At 35.2% G+C, this 26,166-nt stretch overlaps 1 protein-coding gene across 1 annotated transcript in view; it reads left to right on the forward strand.

Annotated features, from left to right (window-relative positions):
- Positions 1-4,020: 4,020 nt before the first annotated feature.
- EPYC (epiphycan) overlaps positions 4,021-26,166 on the forward strand; it is a 32,034-nt gene continuing 9,888 nt past the window's right edge. The window contains exons 1-2 of the mRNA XM_037515235.2: positions 4,021-4,167; positions 6,783-6,958. Coding sequence (XP_037371132.1) covers positions 6,794-6,958 — 165 coding nt within the window. The 5' untranslated portion in view covers positions 4,021-4,167; positions 6,783-6,793. The remainder of the gene's footprint in view (positions 4,168-6,782; positions 6,959-26,166) is intronic.

A 26,166-nucleotide genomic window follows, 5' to 3' on the forward strand; every position in this document is an offset into this window, starting at 1 on the left:
AGCCAATAAACACCAGAGTTAGGAAATTTGGGAGCAAAGTGTTAAGACTACTGGCATTTATAGGCATGTGTAGACCTTAAAAGTTAGAAATCAGAGGATATGCTGTACTAAGAACATTACAAATATAAGAACATATATATAAATACTGTGTAATATGGTTTCTTGTTCCAATAAAAAACTCTTTGAGTTTCAAATGTTTTCCTTTAGCAACAAATATTTGCTAAAGCACAAACCATGTACATACTGTACATAGTGTGTGGGTTATCCCTGCAGGTTTAAGTAGGAGCCCATTCATAATTAGAAGTTGTGACATAGAGGTGGTAGTGCCTATAATAATAATTACCTCATTCTAAAATATGTTCTATCCTTGAGCCAGTATGATATTGTTATTTTGTCTAGGTTCTTATAAGAATTCCATGAAGACATATGGGGTGAGGTCGAAATGTAGGTACATAAAAATGAAGCAAACTAGTGAATGAAGGATTATTTTAGTCTTCTTGGTAGAAGATGAAAAGACTGAATATTTGTTTTTTAGAACAACTTTTGATGTACAGAAAAATTGAGCAGATGATACAGAGGTTTCTATATTACCCTTTAACCAACCCTGCACATTTTTTTTCTATCACATATTTTGTGGAACACTTATTATAATTAATGAACTAATATATTATTTTATATTATATAAGTTTATATTATATTTTATATTATGTGGATTATATTAAGGTTTACTATGTCTGACAGGTCTGTGGATTTTTGACAAAAGCATGATGTCATATATCTAACATTACAATATTATACAGAATAGCTTTCCTACTCTAAAAATCTATGTGCTTCATCGATTTCACCTCTACCCCTCCCTTTAAACCCATGGCAACCATTGATTTTTTAAAAAGTATCTATTGTTTGATTTTCCAGAATGTCATGTTTGGAATCATACAATATGTAGACTTTCAAGACTGTCGACTTTCATTTAACAGTATGTATTCAACTCTCCTCCAAGTGTTTTGAGGTTTGATAACTTTAAATTAAAATACCTGACTGATACCCTAGTATATGGATATATTACTCTAAGTTGATCCATTCATTTTTGAAGGATATCTTGATTGCTTCCAATTCTTAGTGATTATGGACAAAACTGCTATAGTGTATTCCCAACTCCTTTTTGCCACTTTTCCAGTGCAACCTTAGCGCCCAAAGACAATGAAACAATATCTTAATTTTCTCAGAAAAATGTGAACTGGGAATATCTTACCAAACAACTTAACCTTAGAGTATAAGGTTCACAGATATATTCAAACCTTCAAGGACTCAGGGAATATAACACATTTGAGATATTTTAAAAAATAATCTAGAAATAACTATAGCTAAAAAAGAGAACTGCATCAAAATTGTAAATTCAAAAATAAGGCAGATTTACAAAAATGGTATTTAATATTAAATACCATTGTGTGTTTACCTATAGTCAAACATCAATTGCACAGTATTGTATAATGGAGAGAATGGTCTAGACTCAAATTTTTATCATTTAAATTCTGAAACATTTTAGGTGTATAATTATAGATAAATTAATGAGATTAATTATTTCATAAGGTTTCTATGAAAGTAACTGTCCCATAATATGTAAATAAAAGTACAGAAGAGAAAATTCCTCAAAGAATGTTAATTAAAACAAGCAAACCAACGCTACACACTCAAATAATGAGAAACATTATCAGCATGTGAGTTGTCCCCAAAGGAACTACTCAATACTCATCACTGCTCCAGAAAGAGAGAGGCAATCATTAAGAGCCTATTTTAAAATTAATTGTTGAGGTAAATAGGATGGGGTAAATTTTGTAAAGGGTTGTAATCAAAAGGATTTTTAAAATCCTTTTGTAAACAATTGTAAGAAATTTGGGGGAGTGGTTAAAAGGAGTCAGAACATAAAGCCTCTGATTCTAGCTAGGTAATATAACTATTCATGATAACTGATTCCCTGAGGGTTTCTGATAACCAAGTTCAGACTCTATTAAAATTATCATGAAACTATAAGAAACTTATCTAGGATAAGAAAGGGTGGAACTAGTAATTAATCCTGCCTCACTGTTATATAGAAATAAGGTCCTCATGAGATTATTACATATTGAACTCCCACAGTTCAAAATAGATTTTGAAATATTGGAGGTCCAAATAATACCAGAAAAATGATCTTTAAAAACTGTCCAGTTTATAAGGAAATGTAAAAGTTGTATTTATTTTCAAGAAGAGAAGGAACAGGAATGATAATCTCTGCTTTCAAATCTAATATTAAGACAGGGAAAATTGGTATTTAAATGGTTATGAAAGAACTGCATTTAAGATAGTGTTCTAAAGCTTAAGGAAGATATTTATTTAATTATTCACAGTTCACCAAAGTTTAGTGTTAAATGTTATTTCTGGAAATATTATCTCACAGTATTAGTCAGAATCCTCCAGAAGTAAGGGCAGATCTCACCTTTCTTACGCTTGACAATGGGTTTAAGTAAACAGATTAAATAATTCAGGAAAAGGAAGAAATCTGTTTTTATGAACTATCTATCTATCTTTGTTCTAAAGAATCTGAAAAAGCCTAAAAACTAGAGACAGATAAACAGCCTTGAAACATAACCTAAGTAACTGAGAGATAACATGCCTTTTTAGTTCTGACTTTGCCTCAGATGGGCTTGGTAATATCTGGGAACTTGACCCAGTTTGCTTTTCTCTAGGTTTATGTCTCCTGTGAACCTGGATAATTTAATGTCTGAGTGTCAGTTTACCCATCTGTGAATTTGAAAACTACTCTAGTTGAGAAGTATTGAGAGAATTAATGATAGGAACTCATTTAACACACAATGTGGGACGTTGCTACTAAACAGACGCATCATAGGGACTCAGATTCAGCCCTCTTTCCAGAAATGCTTCTGAAAATAGGCTTTATGTGGTCAGATTGCAAGGATTCTGGATGATCGCTCACTTGTTTGAAAGGTCATGGTAGTCCTACCCTCCATCACTGTTTCTGTGACAAATAAAACTGGCCCCATACTAAGAACAAATTATTTGGAAGCGCTAGGGATGATGGGAAATTGAATGCTCATACTCTGACTAGTAGAGCAAAGAAATTTTTAGGGGATAAAAGTGCGAGGGAAAGCACAAAGGGCTATGAAAGTCCTGAATACAGACCCACCTCTCAAATTTGCCCAAGACCAAAGTCATTTTCAAAGGTCAATAGTTATTCACTTCTTGTAGTGAGGAAAAATTCCTGATGCACAGATTAGAAACAGACTCCTAGATTTATGTAAAACACACCACATACCAGTTTCATATTTCTCTAGAATTCTTATACTGTGAATAGAGGTGAAAAATATCACAAATTTATTTTTCTCCACACCTGTAATAAAACTCAATTTTACAAATCATGTTAGGAACCAAGAGCCTAAAATAATCTTCTGTTCTGGGGAAATTTTTCTATGTAATTTGATTTGCTTGGCTCTGGTAGATAAAAGAGCGGAAGGAGTCTTTTTAAAAAAAATTATAAAACATTCATCATATTTATGCATTATTTCTGGATATAGTTTTTGCAAATTTTCATGCAAAAAGTTCATTACTTCATTATTCTCAAAGCATTCCAGCAATCAAAATAATTTGATTTTTTTCTTTTATTGACCCAACATTAAAGAGGCAAGGTTTTACATAATTATTGAACTTCAGTTAACATATGTGAAAAGAGAAGAAAGCAATTCAAGATATGTAAGATTTAGAAAAATTATTGCTTAATAGAACATGTCTGAAATATCCAACTCTACTATCACCAACATACATTATTCTTTTCTTAATTTGTCATTTATTCCAGAGGAGTTTTGTTAATCTGCCTTATTTATTGAAAAATTTCAAGATGACACATTGGCAATTAAAACTTTTTTTTACATGATTTCAAGAGCTTCTGATACTATGTAGTTTGGAGTCAACTGTTTAGGTTGGATGACTATAAAGCAATTTGGGTTTTTTAAAGTCTGAGAAACATTTCTCAAGGTTAGCTTTTCCAAACAGAAAATTGAGTGTTGTAAATTCCACCTCCCACAGACCAGAATTCACAACCATTGGTCAGGGGCAAATACTACTGGCTCTGCATCCTCAGTCATTTTGTGCCATTTCATCAAGTAGGAGCCAAAGGTAAGTTTTTACACTTGCTTTCTTCTTCATTTAGGGGCTTTTTCTCCTACTATAACAACCTTTAAAACAATAATTCAACTTGCTTGAATATCTCATGGTGAACTTAGATTCAATGGATTCAGCTCAATTTTGCTGTTTTATATTTATGTTATTCTTGGAAAATACAAAACTTTGAATTAACCTACGAATTAATAACATGCAACAAATAGTTGATCTTTATAGTTATGACAGAGGCCAATAAAACTATAATCATTTCCAATATATTCCTTAAATCAAGTGCCCTGACACAGACCACGTTCTTTGCCAGTAAAGACAGAAACTATTGATTGATATTGGTTGAGACATCATCAAAAGAAGAAAATGGTGATATTTCAGGTGTTTAAAAATATATGGATGATGATAAGGACTATGCATTTAGAATGTCTTTTTAAGCTATATATTTTAAAGTTTTATAGAAGATACATTTTCAAAATATCATTAACTGAAACAACAAATTCTAAGTTTCAACAAAGACACTACATTAAATACTAATATAATCACTTGAAGAAAGGAAATGTATGCTTTAAAACTAAACTTAGATAAATGTTCTTCATATTTCTAGGGTTCACAGACTGCCTTATTGCTGATAACTGGAGGGCATATACCAAATGCAAATAAACTCTAATTTGTAGGCATTTATAAGTTACTATTGAATTTAAAAAAAGAATAAATTAAAAATGCATAAATTCTTTGAACAATGAAAGTTGCCAAAAATGGACAAGGAAAATATTTTTTAAGGAAAAATATTAGGTTAGTGGTTGACACTATTAATGCTTCCCACTTGAATATGGGAGAATGGTTTCTGGAGGATTTGTAAATCATGCTCTTTTATTAAGCAGGACTTTGTTGGTAATTGAATAAAACAGTTCCAAATCTGCAATCCTGCAAGGACTTCTGCAAAGACAAGTAAAAGAGAGCCTTACTTTACCCACTGTGAATAAAAAATTTATTTGAGAAAGCACAGGAGGGGGATAAAAAGGAACTCCTTGTACTGCTACTTATTCTCAGGGGAATTTTACATCCTTCTGCTTAAACCTGCTTCATAAAGACTTTCTTTCAAGTAACTGAAGGTTAGTTTGTCTGCGAAAGCATTCAAGTTTGAAAGTAATATTTATCATGAATTCCCTTTTATATGTATGCCTAAGTACAAACACCACATGTACTGTTCTGAAAGAAAACCCAAGAAGTATATCCAAAATGCAAAAAGCTTTAAAATTAGATATGCTTGATAAAAAGTTTTACAAATATTTTACTTCCTTAATGAATGATGGTAGCATTTCTTATAGGCCCCAAATGGTTAAAATTAAACATGAGGGTTTTTTTTCTCTAAACTGAAATTAAAGGAATACTTAGAAAGCTAAAGTAAACTTATAAGCTCTTGATTAAATCCCCACCCCCCAAAAACAGTTTGATGTTATTACAGAAAAAAATAAAGATGATGCTTATTAAAGAATTAGAAAACAAAAGAATTCTCTAACCCACATGTAGCCAGTCTTTCTCTCAGGGAATCTAGCCAAATATTCTCTTCCACATCTACTCTACTGATTCTGAGTTTATACTTTGGGTGGCTGTTAACAATTGAGAAGAAAAAACACTAAGGACTAGAGAGAATATATTTTTCTTTTCTGCTCCATTTAGTCAAGATTTTTTTGAAAAATACTGCATGAAATAATAATTTATTACATATTGCACTATGCACGTGTTGATGTTACTCAGAGGCAACTAAGCAGCACAAGAAAAAAATATTATTATTGTCTGGTAAAAGCTCTAAACTTAAAAGTACAAGGAATAGTTATGAGTCCTATTTGTATCAATGTGTTTTGATTTTCTCATTTAAAAACTAGTGTGATAGAGTCATTGTCAATGTCATCATCGTCATCATCATCATCATCATTCCTATATCCCAGTGTTGATAAAAGAATCAAAATGTTTAGTAAATGGTAAAATTTGTAGGTAATGTAAAGACTTTCATGTAAATAAGTCCATTGTTTTCATCTTATATCCCATTTTCTTCATGATTCTATATAATATAAAATCAGTGTCACTGTAAGAACAGCATCTACTGTTAAAATGTGGATGGATAGGTTTGTGAATGAATTTAAACAGCAGATATAATTGGTCATCAGAAACCATACAATTTCTTGTCTTTTTTTTTAGAAATATTTATTTATGCTTACAAGAACTGGGGTACAGGGAAGAGGTGTGGGGATGAGAGGATTCACCAGAGACAGAGTGGGGAACAGAACAGGCAGACTGACTGAAACAGATTGCTGAGGGGAGCAGCAGACGAGACAGGAGAGGTCTGCTGTGCCATGAGGGTAACTCTGTGGCCGGCCAGGGATCGAACTCGTGCTGCAGAGGCTGAGTACAGCTTCATAGTGCTGTGCTTAACCCCTTGTACCACCAGGGAGGCCCTAATTTCTTGTTTTAATGTTTATAAATTATCCGTGCAAGGAAAGCTACCAGTTTGAGTTTCTCAGTGTGTGTTGACATTGATCAATCATTGCTATTTTATGCAAACTATTCATAAGTTGTTATCAATTAAATATTTATGCATGTTAATATTTTATGATTAGGAATTAAAAAAATGAAAACATTAGCAAGATTCGTTCTGGGACTTGTCATCTTTGATGTTGCTGTGGCAGCTCCAACTCCAGAGCTCATCAACTATGACTCAGAAACCTACGACACCACCTTGGAAGACCTGGATAATTTATACAACTATGAAAACATACCTATTGATCAGTCAGAGGTAACTGTTTCCTTCTGCTCTTGGGACTTTTAAAAACAAATGTATGAAGGATTATTAGGATTTGTTCTTTTCAAATAGATTTTGCTTCCGTTTAAGTAGAGATGTTCTAAATATTTTCACTGTAAGTTTTTCTCCAGTATAAGTTCAACCCTTTGGAGGTTAACAATGGGACAACCTTTTGCTTCCTTCCAGTTTGCTTCATTTCCTACATATCTCCTCATCAAATTTAAATTAATTTTTTTTTCTATCATGTTAGTACAGACAGAATGAGAAAAAAGGCAATCAGCAGAGAAAAGAGAAGCTAAAATAATATGCGGGCAATCATGAAGAAGTTTGGGTTAAAGGAAAAAGTGAAATTCAAATAAAGTAGAAGAAAATAAAAAGCTTACAAAGGGACTGTGGTTTGGAACACCCTGTATTCCAAAAGCAAAAGTGTTTTCCTAAATGACTGATTATCTCTCAGAAGCAATGTAGGTATTGGCAAGGTTACAGCCCATTACATAAATCTGATAGGACATGTTCCTAATTAAATACTAGGCTTTTTACATAACTAAAGGATACAGACTAATTTTTCTGAATCAGAAAACAAACAGACCTTGAAAAACTGGAGTGTAATTAATGTACAACATTGACAAAAACTAATTAAGTATAAATAAACCAAAAGGGAATTCACATCACCTTTACAGGATCATACCATATTTTGGCAGTCTTTTCAGTGTAAATCTTCTTAGAATAACTATTTTTGATAGCCAGAGAAATGAAATATTTTGAAAAATAGCATATATTTAAATTATGTGGAAATAAGGTATCTTTATTAAGATAGTAAAAATCTCATTTTTATTTATTTCGTTATGAAATACAAGAATAAGTACAATAGTTTTTAAAAATCTCCTCCCCACTCATTTTTCTTTTCATGATTCTCTCTTTCTACCCTCACTCTCTTATTCTCTTCCTGCCTCTCTCCCTTTCTCTCTTCTTTTTAGTAAGGTTTCAGAATGTATGGACAGCAGATCACTTTCTTCTGGACATTTAGTTATGACTCTATTTTCTAAGTACTTATTAATATTCATGATCTGATTCATTTGGTTACATTCTTCTGTTCTGCTAAGGGGGATTTCCTATTGACAATTTGTGGTCATTAATACCCATCCTTTTTTTTTTTTTTTTAAATAGAGGCATGTTTTATTTATTTATTTATTTGTTTGTTTGTTTGTTTGTTTGTTTGTTTTGTTTATACAAGCACTGGGTACAGTCAGAAGCTTGGGAGGGTGAGAGGATTCACCAGAGCCAGAGCGGGGAGCAGAGCAGGCAGAAGGACCGAAGTACACTGCTGAGGGGAGCAGCGGGCGGCAGGAGAGGTCTGCGGGCCATGTGGGACCCTCCTCCGGTGGCCGGGGAGCAGCTGGGAATCGAACTGGCGCTGCAGAGGCTGTGGGCAGCTTCGCAACCCAGCGCTCTACCACTGCGCCACCGGGGAGGCCCTTAATACCCATCTTAATATATGTGCTTTATGGCTCCAACTTAATACTTCAATGTAGAGTATAAGAAGAATGTTTTCCAGTGCTTACCTCATCTTCCTTGCTACTTTAGCTACCTTGCATAAATATAAAGCTATGTAAGTGAATACATTAAATATGAAAAAATACACAAATATATAAAAAATATTTTTAAACTCATCACATATTACCATTTATATACTAAATCCAATATTTTACTTTAAACTTGTCATTCCTCTAACAAATATTTCATACACAATATAAAATGTATTTATAGATATATTCTAGATATAAACCATCATCTCTATAATTTAGAAAATATTTTACAGAATGAGAGGTTTCATGATTACAAAAGTGAATCCTTTATTTTGAGCAAAGTCAGGGAATGAACTCAAAATAACTGTTTACCCACTTTGGAAGACCAAATGCACAACAAAAATAATGCAGTTCGGGCCTCCCCTGGTGGCACAGGCGGTTGAGCACCGAGCTGGGAAGCTGTCTGCAGCCTCTGCAGCACCGGTTCGATCCCTGCTGGCCGGGGAGAGTCCCACATGGCGCAGCAGACCTTTCCTGTCTCGCCCGCTGCTGCCCTCAGCAGTGTACTTCGCCAGTATGCCTGTTCTGTTCCCCACTCTGTCTCTGATGAATCCTATCACCCTCCCACGCATTTGGCCTATATCCTAGTTCTCATATAAATAAATAAAATAAATCTTTAAAAAAAAAGGATGCAGTTTGGACCAAGTTTACCCTAGGCAAAATTGTGAAGAAGGTGAGCTTTATCATAAAGAGCCTTCTTAAGCCATTCTGTGCACTCAAGATCTTTTTTGCTACCTAGGAAGCCCTAGGTATTTTCATGAGATTCTGAAGATCTTCCTACCATCAAGAAATGAAAACTAATAAATATATCTCTATAAAGATGATATAGTATACCATCTTTCCTCAGTATTTGATATTATAGAATAGCAACTTTCCTACATGTAACCAAATATGTAGCATTGTATCCTTACACATCCTAGCCTCTAAATGATACAAGCACCTCATTCCACAGAATTCTTTAACATTGGCCTAGCCAAACTCAGTATCCTTCACAACCCAGAGCTTCAGAGAGTACCTAGAGATGCCTTGTGGTTAATTGATATATATATGTCACCCTGACTTAACAAAATCCTTTGTAGCAAAGTCATCATCAGAAAAGCAGTTGACCAACCCACTCACCCAACATATATGAAAAGAGAAATACAAAATACCCCAAAATAATGATAGAGTAAATAATATGCCAAGAAACAAAATTCAGAAGACATTTAGATCAGATCTTAACAAATTATTAATAAAAATTGCTTTGCAAAGAACTAGTATAAAATTCATTTTGAGAAGATATGAAATAAAACCAATAGATACACTCTTACAAAGATTTTAGAATTTCTTGAATATAGTCATGGAAGTTCAGATTCCAGTGACTCCTTGTAAACTTATTTATCTCATCCTTATAAAATTAAAGTCGGTTGGTCCAGATATTCTTAATCCTCTGAGACACTTTCTGAGTGAACACTGGTAACACACCCATAGACAGCACAGTTGAAAAAAATTCAAAAAGTATGATAGTGAAATTAGAGTCTTCAATTTTTTATCCTCAGTGCCAATAGTATGGTTCTGTCTACTTTAGTGGAAAATATACATCATGATTAGAAAGGCAATCTTATATTCTAAAATTATAAATTTATGGGATTGTGGTACTTCTAAAAGACATGCCACTTCTTTCTTATGAATTCTAGGATTTAGCATCTTAGGCCAATATAGTACAACACTTGGTCTTTGTTTTGTCCAGTTAAACTTTAAATTTTTGATATGGTGGGAGGCAGAATTCTAAGATGGTCCATTCCCTGGTATATGCTTCCCCTCCATAATCCTTAACATAATGAATATATTGGGATATCATTTTTATAATTGGATGATGCTAAATGGCACATTTAAAATTTAATAAGGAAGGTAGTTTCAGATGGCATGGTCCAAACTCATGAGTCCTTAAATCAGTGTCTTGAGATTAGGGTCAATATGTGATGCATGAGAGAGATTTAATGAGGGAAGCTGTTGTGGCTGACTTTCAAGATGGCTGTGCTCATGTATTGAGACATTCAGGAAGTCTGTAGATGCCGAGAGAAGTTAACAGTCAGGAGACACATGAGAAACTTAGTACCCTAGGTGCAGGGAACTCTGAACTCCACACAAGATCACAATCTACCACCACTTTGATTTTGATCTTGTGAGTACTTGAATGGAGAACTCAGACAATTCCTGGACTTCTGACAAAACTGTGAGATAAGAAATGGGAGCAGATTTGTGCAGCAGCAGAAAATTCATATTAATATGTACTAACAAACTTTCTTTCTGAACATTAAATTTCACTGATGCTGCTGCAAGACTTGCATTTGTGAGTCCAATGATTTTTCTAGTCAATGAGCCATACAACCTCCAATTCTAGAGGTACAATCTCAGTAGAGCTTTACTGATTTTTGACTAGTGGTAACATTTGCATTACATCCTCAGTGGTTGGAAAAGTATCATCAAAGTATTTCAGTTTTGGAATATTGTATGCAGTAATAGTATCCCAGACTGATGATTGATGTAATTTTTGATAATCTAGAATATCTAGGACCCACTGAATTTTATGTTAAGAGCAGGTTTTAAGGGCAGCAATTCCACCATAATGTTCTGTATTAGTCAGTGGAAAAATTTGCTGTTATAACATAAAATAATTGGAGTTTTTACTGCACTTTTTTATTTTCCTATAGTGGTAGGAATAAGAATTGGTTATAGGCTATAAGAGAAAAAAATTTTTTTTTTTGTTCTCTGATGAATAGTTTCTAACCCTAAATGAGAACTTACTATATACCAGGTACAGTCCTAGGCACCTTGTATGCATTTTCTCACTTATTTCTCACAACAAAATGATGTAGCACTATAATTACTACCATTGAATAGCTGAGGGTATTTAGACAAAGAACAGTAACTTGACTACAATTATAGTTATTAAGAAATATAATCAAGATGATATTATCTTCTCATATCAGAAAATAATTCCCCTCAGGTTAATAAAAGTTTGTATCATACTCCCCACCTTTTCTACCATTTTCCAAATTGTCTTTTTAACTTGATATGAGTTTTAGTTGACCTGAATGCCAGGTTCCCCAATGCTCTTAAAAGAGTAAGTATTCTTATGAGTGAACACGACCGAGAAGTAACCTTTACAGACAAGTTATCTAATTACCGTAAGAGAGAATGGCTTAAAACTAGCACTTCAAAGAATAATTGTGACGAGGCATTCTCCAACATGTAGCACACATGACTGGGCCTCTATGATCCAAGAAAATATTTGGTTATTTGCCTTAAAGGGTTTGTTGGAAGATTACATAGCTCAAAATTTGGTATACTTAGAGTGGCTTCAATTGAGATTGTGTTTTGCATCAAGGTATTTGATCTTGATATTTCCACTTTAATGGTACCATTTTAGGGTCACTGATTATCTATGTTTATAAGGTCTAAGAAAGACCTGGGCCCTGCTTATAAGTAATTTATCTTGCCCAGAGAAGTACTCAGGGCTGTATTAATATTTATAGAGACTGCTGAAAGATAATGAAGTTTGCTTCTCCAGTAAAATTACCTGAGCTCCACTCAGACAATTAGACTTCTCCTTACCTATACTATGCTATTTTATTCTTAAATACTTGCTTTTACACAATTGTACCTGAAGTGTCTCTGCATCTTCAATAAACACCAAGAATGTTATTGCTTGACTGAATTTACTGTAGGGTGTTACGGGTGGAGCATTGCAATGACATCACAAGGCTCTTCACAGAGATGTGGAGGAGAAATTTTTCTCAGACCTCAGTATCAGAATGTATTGCAACCTTCTATGATTTATAACTTAGTCATTTTTTTTCCAAATTATGTTTGTTGACATATAGTCAGTTTACATCTTTATATCTACTCTAGGGGTTATAAGTTCCAGCCTATGTGAATGGACACTTTCATACCCTGCCCACCACTAGGGTTCCAACATTCCTCCACCATGTTCTATGATTTGTCAATTTGCTCAGATATCTGGAGCTTAATTTTTGCCTGCTTCTTCCTTAGATCCATATTATATTTCCTTCCTAAATTCTGTGTCATCTTAATTTTTTCGTATAGATTTTTTTTTTTTTTGTGGCATTAGGATGCACTCTTTAGATACTGTCTCATATACTTTCTGGAATGAGATGGAATATACAGCCATAAGTTAATAGCAACTAATAATGAATAATGGTGGTAACTGACAGAATGGTAATTTCTTACACAAAGCATCCTTTCCTTGCTTACTCTCCACCGATCTTAAAATTAAAGTCAATTTTTCTCTTTCAGAGAGAGAAACAAATTCATCTTCAAAGTTAGCATTTGTAGGTGAAGAAAGATATGAAATATATAATTCATTATAGAAATGAAAATTAAATTTAGTGGAGTGGTGAGAATGAGAGATGAATCAGTGCAGGACATTGTATCGATTAATAATTGAGCACTGATGATTCTCTGTTGTCATCATGATAATAGAGTGTCATTAAATTAATTTTAGAATATGTGTTAATGCGTATGAATTAGAAATCACTTCAGTAGAATCAATGTAATTTCCAAGTACATACAGAGTCAATTTCCACTTTAGATAATGATCTATAAAAATTATCTTAGATTTTCTAAATTTAATTAATTGCTATATAATGCTAATGGCAGTTTGTATCAAAATTAATCTACTTTCTGAACAAAAAGTAATTAATTTTGTGATATCTCTATTACTTATTTTGGTAGAAAAAAGAGCTGCAGTACTGTTTTTAAAAATTCCCCGAGTTTCATTTGGATGTTTTGTTTGTTCTTTTTTTTTACTTTCTTAGGTGACATTGCTTTACAATACTGTATGCTACCATACCACATCATGAAATATTCATACTTTCATCTTTATATTTGAAATTATGCCTCACTTTGGTCAATGACTCCAATATATTTTAAACTTTCAAGCATCTCATTTGCATATAAAACACCCCTAATTGGAGGAAAGAACTTTAACGCAGTCAGCCTGAATTAAATTTTCTTTTCAGGATCTGAGAAAAAAGAAAATGCTACTCTTCTTTCTCACCCTGCCTCATCACTGACATTGCATATGCTTTTTTCAAAAACAATGCTGAATCATTCGAGTCTTAAACTATTTGGAAACCTTAAAAAATGAAGCAACAAAAATATATAATTATGCTGGTTAATCAAGAAATAAAGAGAACACTGGTAGTCTTTGTCAGTACTTTGTTTGTATTTGAATTTGTGTTACACATTATTTATGAGACCACAAATATAAGCTAATTCTTTCCCTCAAAATAAAACATCATTATTATCTATTATTATCAACATCACCATTCATAAAAACAACTAAGGATAAGAATTTTGCCCAAGGTTTATCAAGTAGTAATTTCCAGAGCAAAATTTAAATCATTCTTTTAACGCCAAACGCAAGTCTTTGGCACTGAAAGTCTCCATTATTTTCTGCTTTTTCTCTCTAATCTTTATTTCTTTTAGCTCTGTCCAATACTGAGGTTTCTTTTCTCAAAAATTTAGTAATTTGATTATTAGGGATGAGAAAAAAATAATTTTTAAGTGATTATAATTAAGACACTATCTAAGCATCTCTTAGCTGTCAAAGTATTTTAGGGAGTGAGTAGTAAAATGATACTTCTGAACTGAGAGCTGCTTGGTCAGAAATATGGGGACTGAGTAATCTTTGCCAAACACATTTCTCCCTCATCCCTTTTCAAGATAAAATAGAAAATAAGACACACTTTCAGTGCCAGCACTCATGATTACATTCTTCTAGATAATTAATACAGATCACTCAAATCAATATGAGCACAGACTCACGTCCAGAGCAGAATTCCAGGGCACTTATCAGCCTGCCAGTATGTGAGCCCAGGAGATTACTTTTCAGTAACCCATGCTGAACAGTTCAGAGTTCTTTCACACCTTTGACAGCCAACTGTGACATATGTTAAGAATAAACCATAGTTTCCAGAGTTATTATAACTTTGTGGGACAGTTTGGGGGGAAAGATAAAATCGTTATCAGTTATGTTTAATAAAACCATAGTCTGGGCTAGGGTAAAACTCCAAATAACATTCTGAATTTCAATTTTTTTTTTTTTTTAATGGGAGACTGACCTATGGTTTAAATATTATCTGTTACAGCACTAGGCTTACTGGGTAGGAATTAACTAGCACAGTGAGCTCCCAAACTAAGCAAATAAATGTGAAGATTTTTGCCAGGATTTGCCTTGACACTTAAACTACGAATATAACACTATGAAGAATAGTGGGAGAAACCGCTGACTTTGGATGCTGCTCAAGTATCTCCCTGTCCCATCCTTGGCAGGCAGTTTGTCATAGAGTTAACAAACTTGGGTGACACAGGCTCTGGAGTCAAACCCCTTGTGTGTGAGACCCAGTTCTGTCACAAAAACTACATGGCCTAAGTGTACAATGCCTCTGAGCCTCAGCTTCTGTCTTATGAGATGCCTTGTGAGGCTTAAACACGATAAACTTTTTGTTTAGCTCAAAGCCTGGACCATAGCAATTGCTTGATAGATGTTAGTAGCTTTACCATCATGTCACTCATTCAATCAACAGCCATGGAAGCTTATGCACCAGTAATCAAGGAAGGGGTGGAATTGGAAATATGATGAAGACTAACTCCATTGGGTCTGGGTTCACTATAGATTTACTTATTAGTCTTTTGAATGGTACCAGGTAAATTAGAGCAAATCACTTCCTGTCCCTCAGCACCATCCCCCTCCCCAGTAGTCCTATAAACACATATAACTACAATGCAAAAGAGTGAAAAAGATAAATATAAGCAACATCTATGGTTAAGTATTGGGACATAAGAGTTCTGTGAGTTCAATCACTAGCTACCTATGTTGAAAAATGATGTCCCCAATTCTCTCATGATTCACAGACCTTATAGCAAATCTGAAATGAATTATTTTACTTGTATGTTTATCCACTGCCTTTTCTGAAAGGTACTGTAGGCCACTTACAAGAATACGTGCCACAGAGTGTCCAGAAATAGACACCTTATATAAATATAGATTGAAATATCATGCATATATTGTATTATCTCATACTTTATAAAAACATGTTATTTGTATTCTCTACAATATCAAAGCATATATTATTTGTTATTATGTATTATACTACTACATTATTATATGTAATATAACAACATAAATGAAGAAAGTGAAGCAAAGGAAAAATAAGATTTGAGAACATCACATGAGACCAGATGTCAGGTATGTATATAAAAATGCATGTTTTTTTGTATTATAACACATGTAGATACATAAAATATTGAAGTTTGTCTGGACAGTAAGTGTTAAGGTTTTTTGGTTTATTTGTTTTTAAAGATTTATTTACTTAAATGCATACAAGAGCTGGGGTGTATGACAGAGGTGCTGGGAGGTGGGAGGATTCAACAGAGACAGAATGGGGAGCAGAACAGGTGGAAGAGAATGCTGAGGGAAGCAGCAGGCCAGACAGGAGAGTTCTGCTGCACCATGTGGGTTAGCTCCTTAGCACTGGGGTTGAACTCCTGCTGCAGTGGCTGCCAAAAGCTTCAAAGTGTTGAGATTTAACCCCTTACACCATGAAAGGGAGATCCAAATAAATGTTAAGTTTTAAGGGAACCCCTCTATGCTTATCCTATGTCCTACCTAACTTTAGAACTCATTGAGAAATTTAAATGGGACACAGACAGAATTTAAAACATTCCCTTTATTCCTGATGAAGACTAAGTTGAATATATGACTTAGTTGTGCAGCCACTATGAGTTTCCCAATACAAAACTCAGAAATAGACTATGTCAGGGGAGATGGTTGACCACAGACCTCTGAAGAGTCCCTGGTCCAGTAATCTCAATACCTAGAGGGGCAAACCAGAGTAAATGCTCTGGACAGACAGGTAACTCTCCCCAAAAGGGAAGCTGAACCATCAGGCCTAGTTCTTTCTACTCACCAATTATCCTATTCATTTATTCTTCCTCAGGAGGGGTGATAAAGGGGCCAATAAAGGCAGTTCCACCTCAAAGGACAGGGCCTCTTGCATCATTAAGCTGACCATTAACTCCAATATGGCTGCCCCTCTATGAGAGAAAAGCAGCACATTTTCAGATCAGTCATTCTCCCTTCTTCATGAGACCTAGCCCCAGGGCAACCACTACCCCGTGGTCGCTGCAGCACACACTAGCCATTTGTGGATTCTGACCCCAGAAGGCTCTATAATGAATCCAAGAGCATTGATAAATTTATCTCAACAGCCTGTCTATACACAAGATTGAATTTTCACTCTCAAGTCTATGTTCTATCTAAAATTACATAGAGTGCCGTTACCTAGGATAGCATTTAAGAGAGGTTTTGCAGTGAAATGAAATGTTAAGTAAACATACTCCAATGATACAATTAAAAAAAATTAAATCCCATGAATGTGTATACAACTCCTTTAGTTCTATGAAGTATTTGAGGAAAAATAAAGGACTACAGATAAGCACAATTTGCTAATTAAAATTTAAACCTGTTCAATCCAGATTTGCACTACAAAATTAGAATTCCTTGCTTCATAATGTAAAGTCCAAAGACTCCCGTTCCTCAATTCCTTTTACTTCATCTGATCTGGTTGGATTCTTAGTACCTGGACCTTTTTGGTAACTACAACCTAAGTGGAGTTTTGCAGATACAGGTGTCATTCTTTTGGAAGAACTGCATTGTTTTTAGCTCTTTACAAATCTTTTGTGTCATTGATGTTTAAAGAAATCAAGCATGAATTGCACATGCCATCTTTCTGCAGTGTTGATTGCGAACTCCATCACACTTAAAGAACAAGTCAATGTTGAGTCCCTAAAATAATTATTCCAGACATTAATATATATCCCCAAATTAGTACACAGTGTAGCCAAGCACACAATAAGAGATTTGGTGGTAAATGAGAAGTCAGAAAATGGAAAAATTTTTGATTTAGATTCATCTAGATGTTGGTCAGCTTATGTTCATTGCAAATATGTCCATCTGAAAATTTTAAACTCCAATAAAATTTGGAGTTAAATTATGGGGCAGTTTTACCATTAGTGGAGTAGTTGTGGTTGCTGAGCAGGCTTCATGTATCACCTAGATGCTGGTCAGAAATGTACATTCTCAAATCCAAATTCAAACCTAGTAAGCCAGAAACACTAATGGTGGATGGAGTTCAGTGGCTAAGTGGACAGTAAAAGACATCATGTCAAGCACTTCACTGATATTCGATATAGGCTTTAAAGAGATAAATGGTATATATACAGATAGGTATTATATACCCCATTTCTTAACAAAGAATTGCCAAGAAAATATATCTAAAAGATATAAAGCCTTAATCAAGCTCTCAATTTAAGTAATTTAACAAACCCTCTAGGTCATTCTGATCCATCTGTGGTCTGATAAGCACTGAAGTGGGAAATTTCCCCAATATAATGTCTCTTATGTTGTATTCCAGTTTTCCAACACAACACCACACACACACACACACACACACACACACAGTTGCACTGGACCAGTAAACAAGTCTGACGTGAAGTTTCTTCTGCTTTCTCTCTTCATATTCAAAGTCTTTGATTTCCCATTTTCTGGCTAAGATCTGAGTTTCTGGCACCTGATGCTGTATTGCATGTGTGCTGTTAGGAGCTACTTGGGAGCTACCAGAACTTTCAGCCAAGGGAGGGTTCTGTAACCCAGTTATTATGTGCCCCAGTGACTTGCTTCCTACTGAGGAATTCAAGAAACCTGCCTCCCAGAGCGTTCCCCTTAGTACCATTGCTTTTGTTTTTTCCCAGTGAATGAAGCAGCTGTTGATGTTTCTTAAGGCAATGGCCCCTGGGACCCTAGTGAGAAACGATCCCTCTCCCACATTCTCATCAAGACTCGACTGACATTTCGAAAGTTCTAGGACTTCATTAACATTTCTGTCTCCTATAGTTTATTCTGCAGAGTAGTTTACACATGTGGGTGGTTTTTAATTAATTTTTAATGACATGACATTGTCCGACATCCTTGTTCATATTTTGACATATCGGACTTCTCCCCTCGGGCGCGAGCACCATGGTTGTCCCAGTGGTTTTCAACCTTGGCCACATATTTGAATCACCTGTAGAGCTTAAAATCCTAATGCCTCAGTGAATCTCTAGGGGTGGGACTCAGATTCAATGTTTGACTTCCCTGACCCATTCTTTCAGTCTGGATCGATTGCTATTTTCTTCTGATCACTTTGCTAAACTTTTTTTTTAAATCTTTTTTTTTTTTTTAAAGATTTATTTATTTATACAAGCACTGGGTACAGTCAGAAGCGCGGGAGGATGAGAGAATTCACCAGAGCCAGAGCGGGGAGCAGAGCAGGCAGAAGGACCGAAGTACACTGCTGAGGGGAGCAGCGGGCGGCAGGAGAGGTCTGCGTGCCATGCGGGACCCTCCTCTGGTGGCCAGGGAGCAGCCGGGGATCAAACCGGCGCTGCAGAGGCTGCGGGCAGCTTTGCAGCCCAGCGCTCAACCGCTGCACCACCGGGGAGGCCCACTTTGCTAAACTTAATTTGGTTCCTTTACTTCTCTACTGCTGTGTTCTAGATAAGTGCCTTCTCTTTTCTTCCTGGTCCAGACTTTTGTTCCTCTAATATAGTCCTCTAGATTTTCTCGTGTGACTCTTCCATAGACACAGATTAAAAAGATAAGATTATAGATATGATTCAAAACATTTTGGAAAGCTTCATATTTATTAAATAAACACACCTTGGGCATGTTTTCCCATCATATTTTCTTTTTTTTTTTTAGAAATTTATTTTTCCAAATCAACTAATCAACTAATATACTTTATTTATTTTTTTAAGATTTATTTATTTATTTACACAAGCACTGGGTACAGTCAGAAGCTTGGGAGGGTGAGAGGATTCACCAGAGCCAGAGCGGGGAGCAGAGCAGGCAGAAGGACCGAAGTACACTACTGAGGGGAGCAGCGGGCGGCAGGAGAGGTCTGCGCGCCATGTGGGACCCTCCTCCTGTGGCCGGGGAGCAGCCGGGGATCGAACCGGTGCTGCAGAGGCTGCGGGCAGCTTCGCAACCCAGCGCTCAACCGCTGTGCCACCGGGGAGGCCCCCATCATATTTTCTAAACCATGATTGGACTTGAACTTTCATTGTCCTGCCTTCTTTAATATGCCTAATTTTTACTGTATCTTCCTTAAGTTCATCAATTTCTCATTATAACACTCCTAGGTCAAGTTTTAGTAAACTGTCTCACATTGGCTAGGAACAGAGTGACTTACCCTGTATTCATTAAGGTTCATGGACACAGACAGTGAAATAATTCATGAGTTATTGCATAGTAATGTTATCATTCATCAGGTTTTGCAATTGTTGACTTTAATGCAGACAGCATGAGAACCAGATGGGTGGACACTGAAAGCCAGTCCAATGACATCATGCCAAGCTCTTTGCTAATATGCAATGTGGGATTTAAAGTCATAAACAGTATGTACACAAATATATATATATATATATATATATTATATACCCCATTTCTTAACAAAGACCAAATATATCTATAAGATATTGAGGCTGGATCAAATCATTTTCTAAGTGTTCTCTTTCGAGCTATGAATTCAAAACTCAGACTGAAGGCATATAAATATGAAAGAAATCAAATCCAGGACATTTCAGATTAAAAAGAATACTTCTACTATAACTATATTTAATCTACAACACATATAAAAAGAGAATGACGAGTAAGCCGATTGGTACATTTCAAGTGTAAGAGAAAATGATTATAGAGTCAAAAATTGTCAAAGCCAGGGCCTCCCTGGTGGCACAATAGGCTGTCTGCAGCCTCTGCAGTATGAGTTCGATTCCTGGCCAGGGAGTTACCCACATGGTGCAGCAGACCTCTCCTAACTCGCCGGCTCCTCCCCTCAGTAGTGTATTTCAGTATATCTGCCTGTTCTGTTTCCCACTCTGTCTCTGGTGACTGCTTTCACCCCCCACACCTCTGGCTTGTACCCCAGTTCTTGTATGCATAAATAAATCAATCTTTAAAAAATTGTCAAAGCCAATTACCCACAATATAGTTTATTCTCCTATTGGTAGGATGACTTTTCTATCATGGTAATGACTTCAAAATGTATAATCATCAACAAATTGAAAGAGTCTGAACTCTTGGAAAACAGCTCCTCCTTTGATATATACTATTCTAGCATTGACTGACCTAAAGTCCTTTGTTGTGGTTCTGTGTCATTGACCATCCAAGGTAGGGATATGTATAGAGAATATATTGGTGGCAGTAAGAGGACTCAGACCAGTATTCTGGTTTAATACATTCTTGAACCTGTTTAAAAAGTAACTTTGACCCCAAGAAATAAAGACAGTCTTCTCAATATGTGGAATTTTGCAAGACTTTTCCACTGATACTAGACAGAAGAAAAAATGTTGCTGTTATAATCATCTCTTTGAAAGGCACTTGGCTATTAACTGGTCCTGTGTGGGAGACCTTCTATAAATGCACTTTTTTTCCCCATTTAAATGTCTATAATTACCCTGGGATAATATATAAATCACACCATCATCCTCATCACCATCATCAGTGAATAGCAGTTTTATGCAGAAAGTTCTACATATGAAAAGACATGATTTATTATTCTTTGTGCTTCAACTAAAGCTGGGTTAGAAGGAACAATTTGCTTTGTGCTGGAATAGGAAAGATTGGAACTCGAAAAAAGCACTAAATTATTCCTGCATAAAATAAAGAGCTGGAGTTTGAAAGATTCCAAATCTCTGGGTTTTCAGTCCAACTTCTTTGTTTCCAATTACTGTGATTGACTCCTTCTCCTCCCTCCATTCTCATGAGATTACTGTTTTCAGCCTACACTAAATTGTCTTTCTGGCATCCTTACTTGGGGAACAGGGCAGTGAGGGAACAGGAATATGAACTGACTTTGTTATTAGATAATGTTTCTAAAGTCTTTGCCAAAGTTCCCTACCAACATCATTTAGAGACATTCAATTAGACCTAGATGATACATTTATTGAAAACTAAGATATTGAAAGGATTAAGTTTCTGGAGCCTAAGGGGAGAGTGGTGAATGGAGTCCTGAATAAACTGGGATAACACTGAAGTAAAAAAATCTTTCTGGCAACAAAAAATGGAATATTGCCATTTTTGAACAATAAGTAAAGAAAATGAGAAAATAAATATGTAAACAAAAAAGAATGCTAATGTCCCAGTACAGGCACAGACTAGAGGGGGTTTATATCCTCTTATGAAACCTTCAAACCATCCTCTCTTATTTTTTTTTCATTGGATTTTTCACTTAAACATTGCTTTGGATACAAAGAAGCATTACCATTTGGAGTTATGAATTTATGAAAACTATCCATCCACTAGAACAGATTAAAAAACCTAAGAAAACATTCATGTTTTCATAAATGCATGCATAGTATTCTAGCAAGTCAAATAAAGTGTTTTGATTATTGGATGTTATTTTGACATAAACAAAAAGTCATTAAGTAAATTTGGTATTTGACTTGCAGGTGTTTATTCACTACATAGATTAATTTTGACTTAATAAAATCCTGATATTTTAAAATAAATCAAAGTATAGTGAATTCACTTAAATTTGGTGGTATAAAATTTTAGTAAGTACTCCACCAAATAACCAAGACCACAGGACAACTGTTGGTAAAAGAAAAATCAAAGAGGATTGAAAAACAAAAGAAAAATATGCATTTGTTTTTTTTTCTGAAGTCGATGATAGATGCGAAATATCTTCACCCATAAAAATATTAAAAGTTGTTTCCTCAATATACTTAGGAAATGGTTAAAAATACAAGAACTGAAAAAGTCCATATTAGTCCGTTACCCTAGCAGTTATAACAAACAATTCTAAAATCTCAGTGATTTAACACAATAAAAATTTATATCTTGCTGACAGAATATACATTGTGAGCTAACAAGCTGACTATCCTCCGGCAGGTTATTCAGGAATTCAAACTTCTTTAACTCTAAAACTTTTCCATCTTCACTTGGGGGTTCACTGATTTAGATCTGTTGTAACAATCCCCTCCCCTCCTATTCAGTTGGCGAAAACTAGCCACATTACCTGGTTGAAAGTTAAAGAAAATGAAAAATGTACTTAGCTTGAGTGCCCAGGAGGAAAATGAAACTGTTCGGTGGAATGCAGGAGATTTTCTCAGCCATTGTGTTTAACTAGGTTAAAATTTCATCCTGATATAATGCTCATTTCTCACAAAAGTGAGAGAATATTATAATAAATACCACTTGAATTTTATAATCTACCTACGTGAAGGCCATATGGTAGTTTTCATACTTGTCAGTTTCAGCGGTTGCCTAGTTGCCAAGCACTCCCTGAGGGCAACAAGGCCTGGGATGGTCTGCAGCCTTCAGGTTCTGCAACTGACTAACACAATCAGTTGTAATCAGAGCAGAATGTAGGTTTATATGAGTGATGGCAAGCAAACATCATCTGAAGATTAAAATATGTGCAAGAAAGCTGATTCATGGATTAATAATGTAAGGTCAATTTCTCATAAGGATAATTGTTACTTCCCCACAAAGTACCTAATTCTCTGAGAGCCATGCTATGTTTGTCTAAGTCAGACGGCCCATTCCTTGCAGGATTCCCTGCAGAAGACTTGAACTGGTTATTAAGGATACATAGTTAGTTAATCATCAAGACCCTTTGGGCGGTGTTGACTACGTCTCTAATTGTAGTGATGACATCACAGGTGATTGCATACGTACAAATCTATCGAATTGCACATATTAAAGTTGTTCATTTCTTTGTGTATCAATTACACATTTGAAAAAGCTGCTAACAAATGAAATAAATTTTGGAAAAAGAGATGGAGAACGAGGGAGTTCCAAACGAAATATCTAGTATGTGCAATGTCCTAGAGAAGAACAAATGATAATATGAGAAACTAAAGATCACCAATGCAGCAAGAGTACAATTGACATGAGATGAGGGAAGGGGATACTAGAAGGGCTAAGCCATGTAAGACCCTAGAAATCAAAGAGTTTTGAATTTACTGTAATGATAACAGCAACCATTTCCATGGTGCTTACTATGTGTTTGGTATTATTCTAAGAGTTTTACATGCATTCACATTTCTAGCCATTTTAGCCACATTTTAAACAGTTGTACTATTTATACTAGCATTTCACAAATAAATAAAGCAAGATTCAAGGAGGTAATGTAACTTGCTACGTTCTCAGAATAGATTCAAACACATCTTTTCTTCTTCATCAACGTGTGGCAGTTCTGCTAAGCAACTAAAACATTATTAAAACATTGAAAAACATTGAAAAAACATTGAAAAAACAAGGATTTTAAGTAGAAGTCACCACATTCAAGCTTGTCTTTTTATGACTTTGTTCTCACTGTGAAGATATATACCAGAGGAGATTTCAACATCCTGTAATTAGACTATTGTTATATTCCAGACAAGAGGTTGTGATCTACATTACTTATCATATCTCTGAGACTCTTCCAGTTCATTTCAGCCCCCTGACTCTGAGATTATATTAAGGGGCTGGGTTGCTTAATGGAATCCATACTGCAGGGCATGAGGTAAAGGCAAGTCTGAGGACTCCTTTAGGCATTTTTATCGCTCCAGATGGATATCTGCTGAGACCTCCCTCTACCTCCATCTCTGTAGGTTCTGGTAGAGTCTCTGATAGAGATACACCCTTCATGCACATGGAAGGTACTCCTAAAACAGTCTACCCCAACACAAATTATTTTATTCTCTAAGGCCTGGTGATCAAAAGCATAGCAACAGACAACTTGCTGCATATCAGTCAGCCCCAAGATTTGTCCTGCTAGTATCAGGTCAAGAAGATCTTCAAGTACAGTGATGGCTAAGTTCAAGGTCATATGTAGGCATGCACCTTTGTATTTTGTTTTTAAACTCTAGAGGAAAATAATGAACGGATTAAACAATTCAGTTGGAAGCAAATCAGAATAAAACAAAGTGAAGGGGAAAAGAATGGAAGAAAACTAAGGAAAATGAATATTTACAAGAGAAGTTCTATTATATTTGCATTTGAATGTTATTAATTATAGTTTGAATGAAAGGAGGCAGGGATATTTTCTGGCCATTTGTGTTTATGTCCAAATTGAGCTTTCTGCAGCAGAAGCACAAAAGTCTGTCAGGTGAAGTGGTCATGTTTCCCCAGCCTTATGTCTTTGATGCTTTGTCTCACAACTTCATATCACAGTATGAAAATTTTCAGAAAAGGGAAAAAGACAGAAGCTTCAACTGCTTCATTTCAATAGGAGAAATAAATACAATTGTAAAGGCTAAAAGTTCTCAAGGCAATCTGAATTTCAGTTCTATGATTTTTCTGAACCAATTTAAAGCTTGGTTTAAAAGATGTTCATCACTCACATTTTATTAGCAAGTAAACACGAACAAAACAGCTTCTGATAAGCGAAAATGCTGTTTTGCCTCATTATATTGGATGACAAGCGAGATCTTACAGCTTCCATCAAATCAGTGGAAAAACAATTATCTGTAAAAAGTATGTGCAAACATTTTTCCTACAAAGCTAAAGATTCAAGGCAACGTGTCTGGAATGTGTTTCTCCCTTTAGGCTGCCTCTGTTCCATGAAACATCTGTCTCAATTTCCTCTCTTCCTGGAGCCTCCTTTTGGTCTCTGTGCAAATCCATTCCTTCTGAATCTGCCTCATTCTGACCCTACAGATGGAAACCTTATGTCTCTCTGTTTAAGAAAATGTGCCCAACCAGAGACTTCTGACCAAGTTTTATATCCTCATGTATGGCTTCTTAATGTACCCAAATAGTATGATTTGCTTTGGGTTTAATATGATGCTCTAAATGCATTGAAGTAAGCACTACAATCAGTAATACTTCTCAGCAAAATCTCTAAAATTAAGCATAGAGATGTGAATTAAATACATTCTGGACAAGCAACATTTTAAATTATACTTCAGTAAGTGATGGTTGATCACCTATTCTGCTATAGCCTAGAAGTACAAAGGTAAAAGCCATAACTCAGAGTTCACCATCCAGTAGGTCTGGATAGGCAGAAATTTCATGGGACCTGTTAGGTGTCAATTATTTTTAAGTAAGGCAGGGGGGAAAGGGATAATTTTCATTTGTGAAGAATTAAATCCAAATTTATCAAAAGTAACATTAAATAAGTACATCTTTAAGAAGTTTTCGTTATCTAAAACATCTATCTATAACTTCTACAAAATATCTACTTAATTATGAACTTACTTTACATATAAAAGTACTGTATCAGGTGTCATTTTGGTGTTACATAAGCTAGAAAGAAATTTTGTGTCTTTTTTTTTTGATAAAAGCAAACAATGTAAAAGGGTAGAAAGGACCGGGAGATCATATAAGCATGATCAAAGAAGAATCTGGGATTTCATAAGGAACCTATGCCCCAGAAGTGGGGTCTGCTTATTTACAACCCAATTGTCTGGTACATAATTCTCACCAAAGCTTATAAGGTCATCGAGGTAGACATTTACCGAGTAACAAAAGGAATAGACACTGAGACAGGGAAGAGTGTTTAGAGTGAATGGGGTTGTTATAAA

The sequence above is a fragment of the Talpa occidentalis genome, unplaced genomic scaffold (genome assembly GCF_014898055.3).
Source record: "Talpa occidentalis isolate TD23 unplaced genomic scaffold, MPIMG_talOcc4v2.1 talOcc4.16, whole genome shotgun sequence".
NCBI lineage: Eukaryota > Metazoa > Chordata > Mammalia > Eulipotyphla > Talpidae > Talpa > Talpa occidentalis.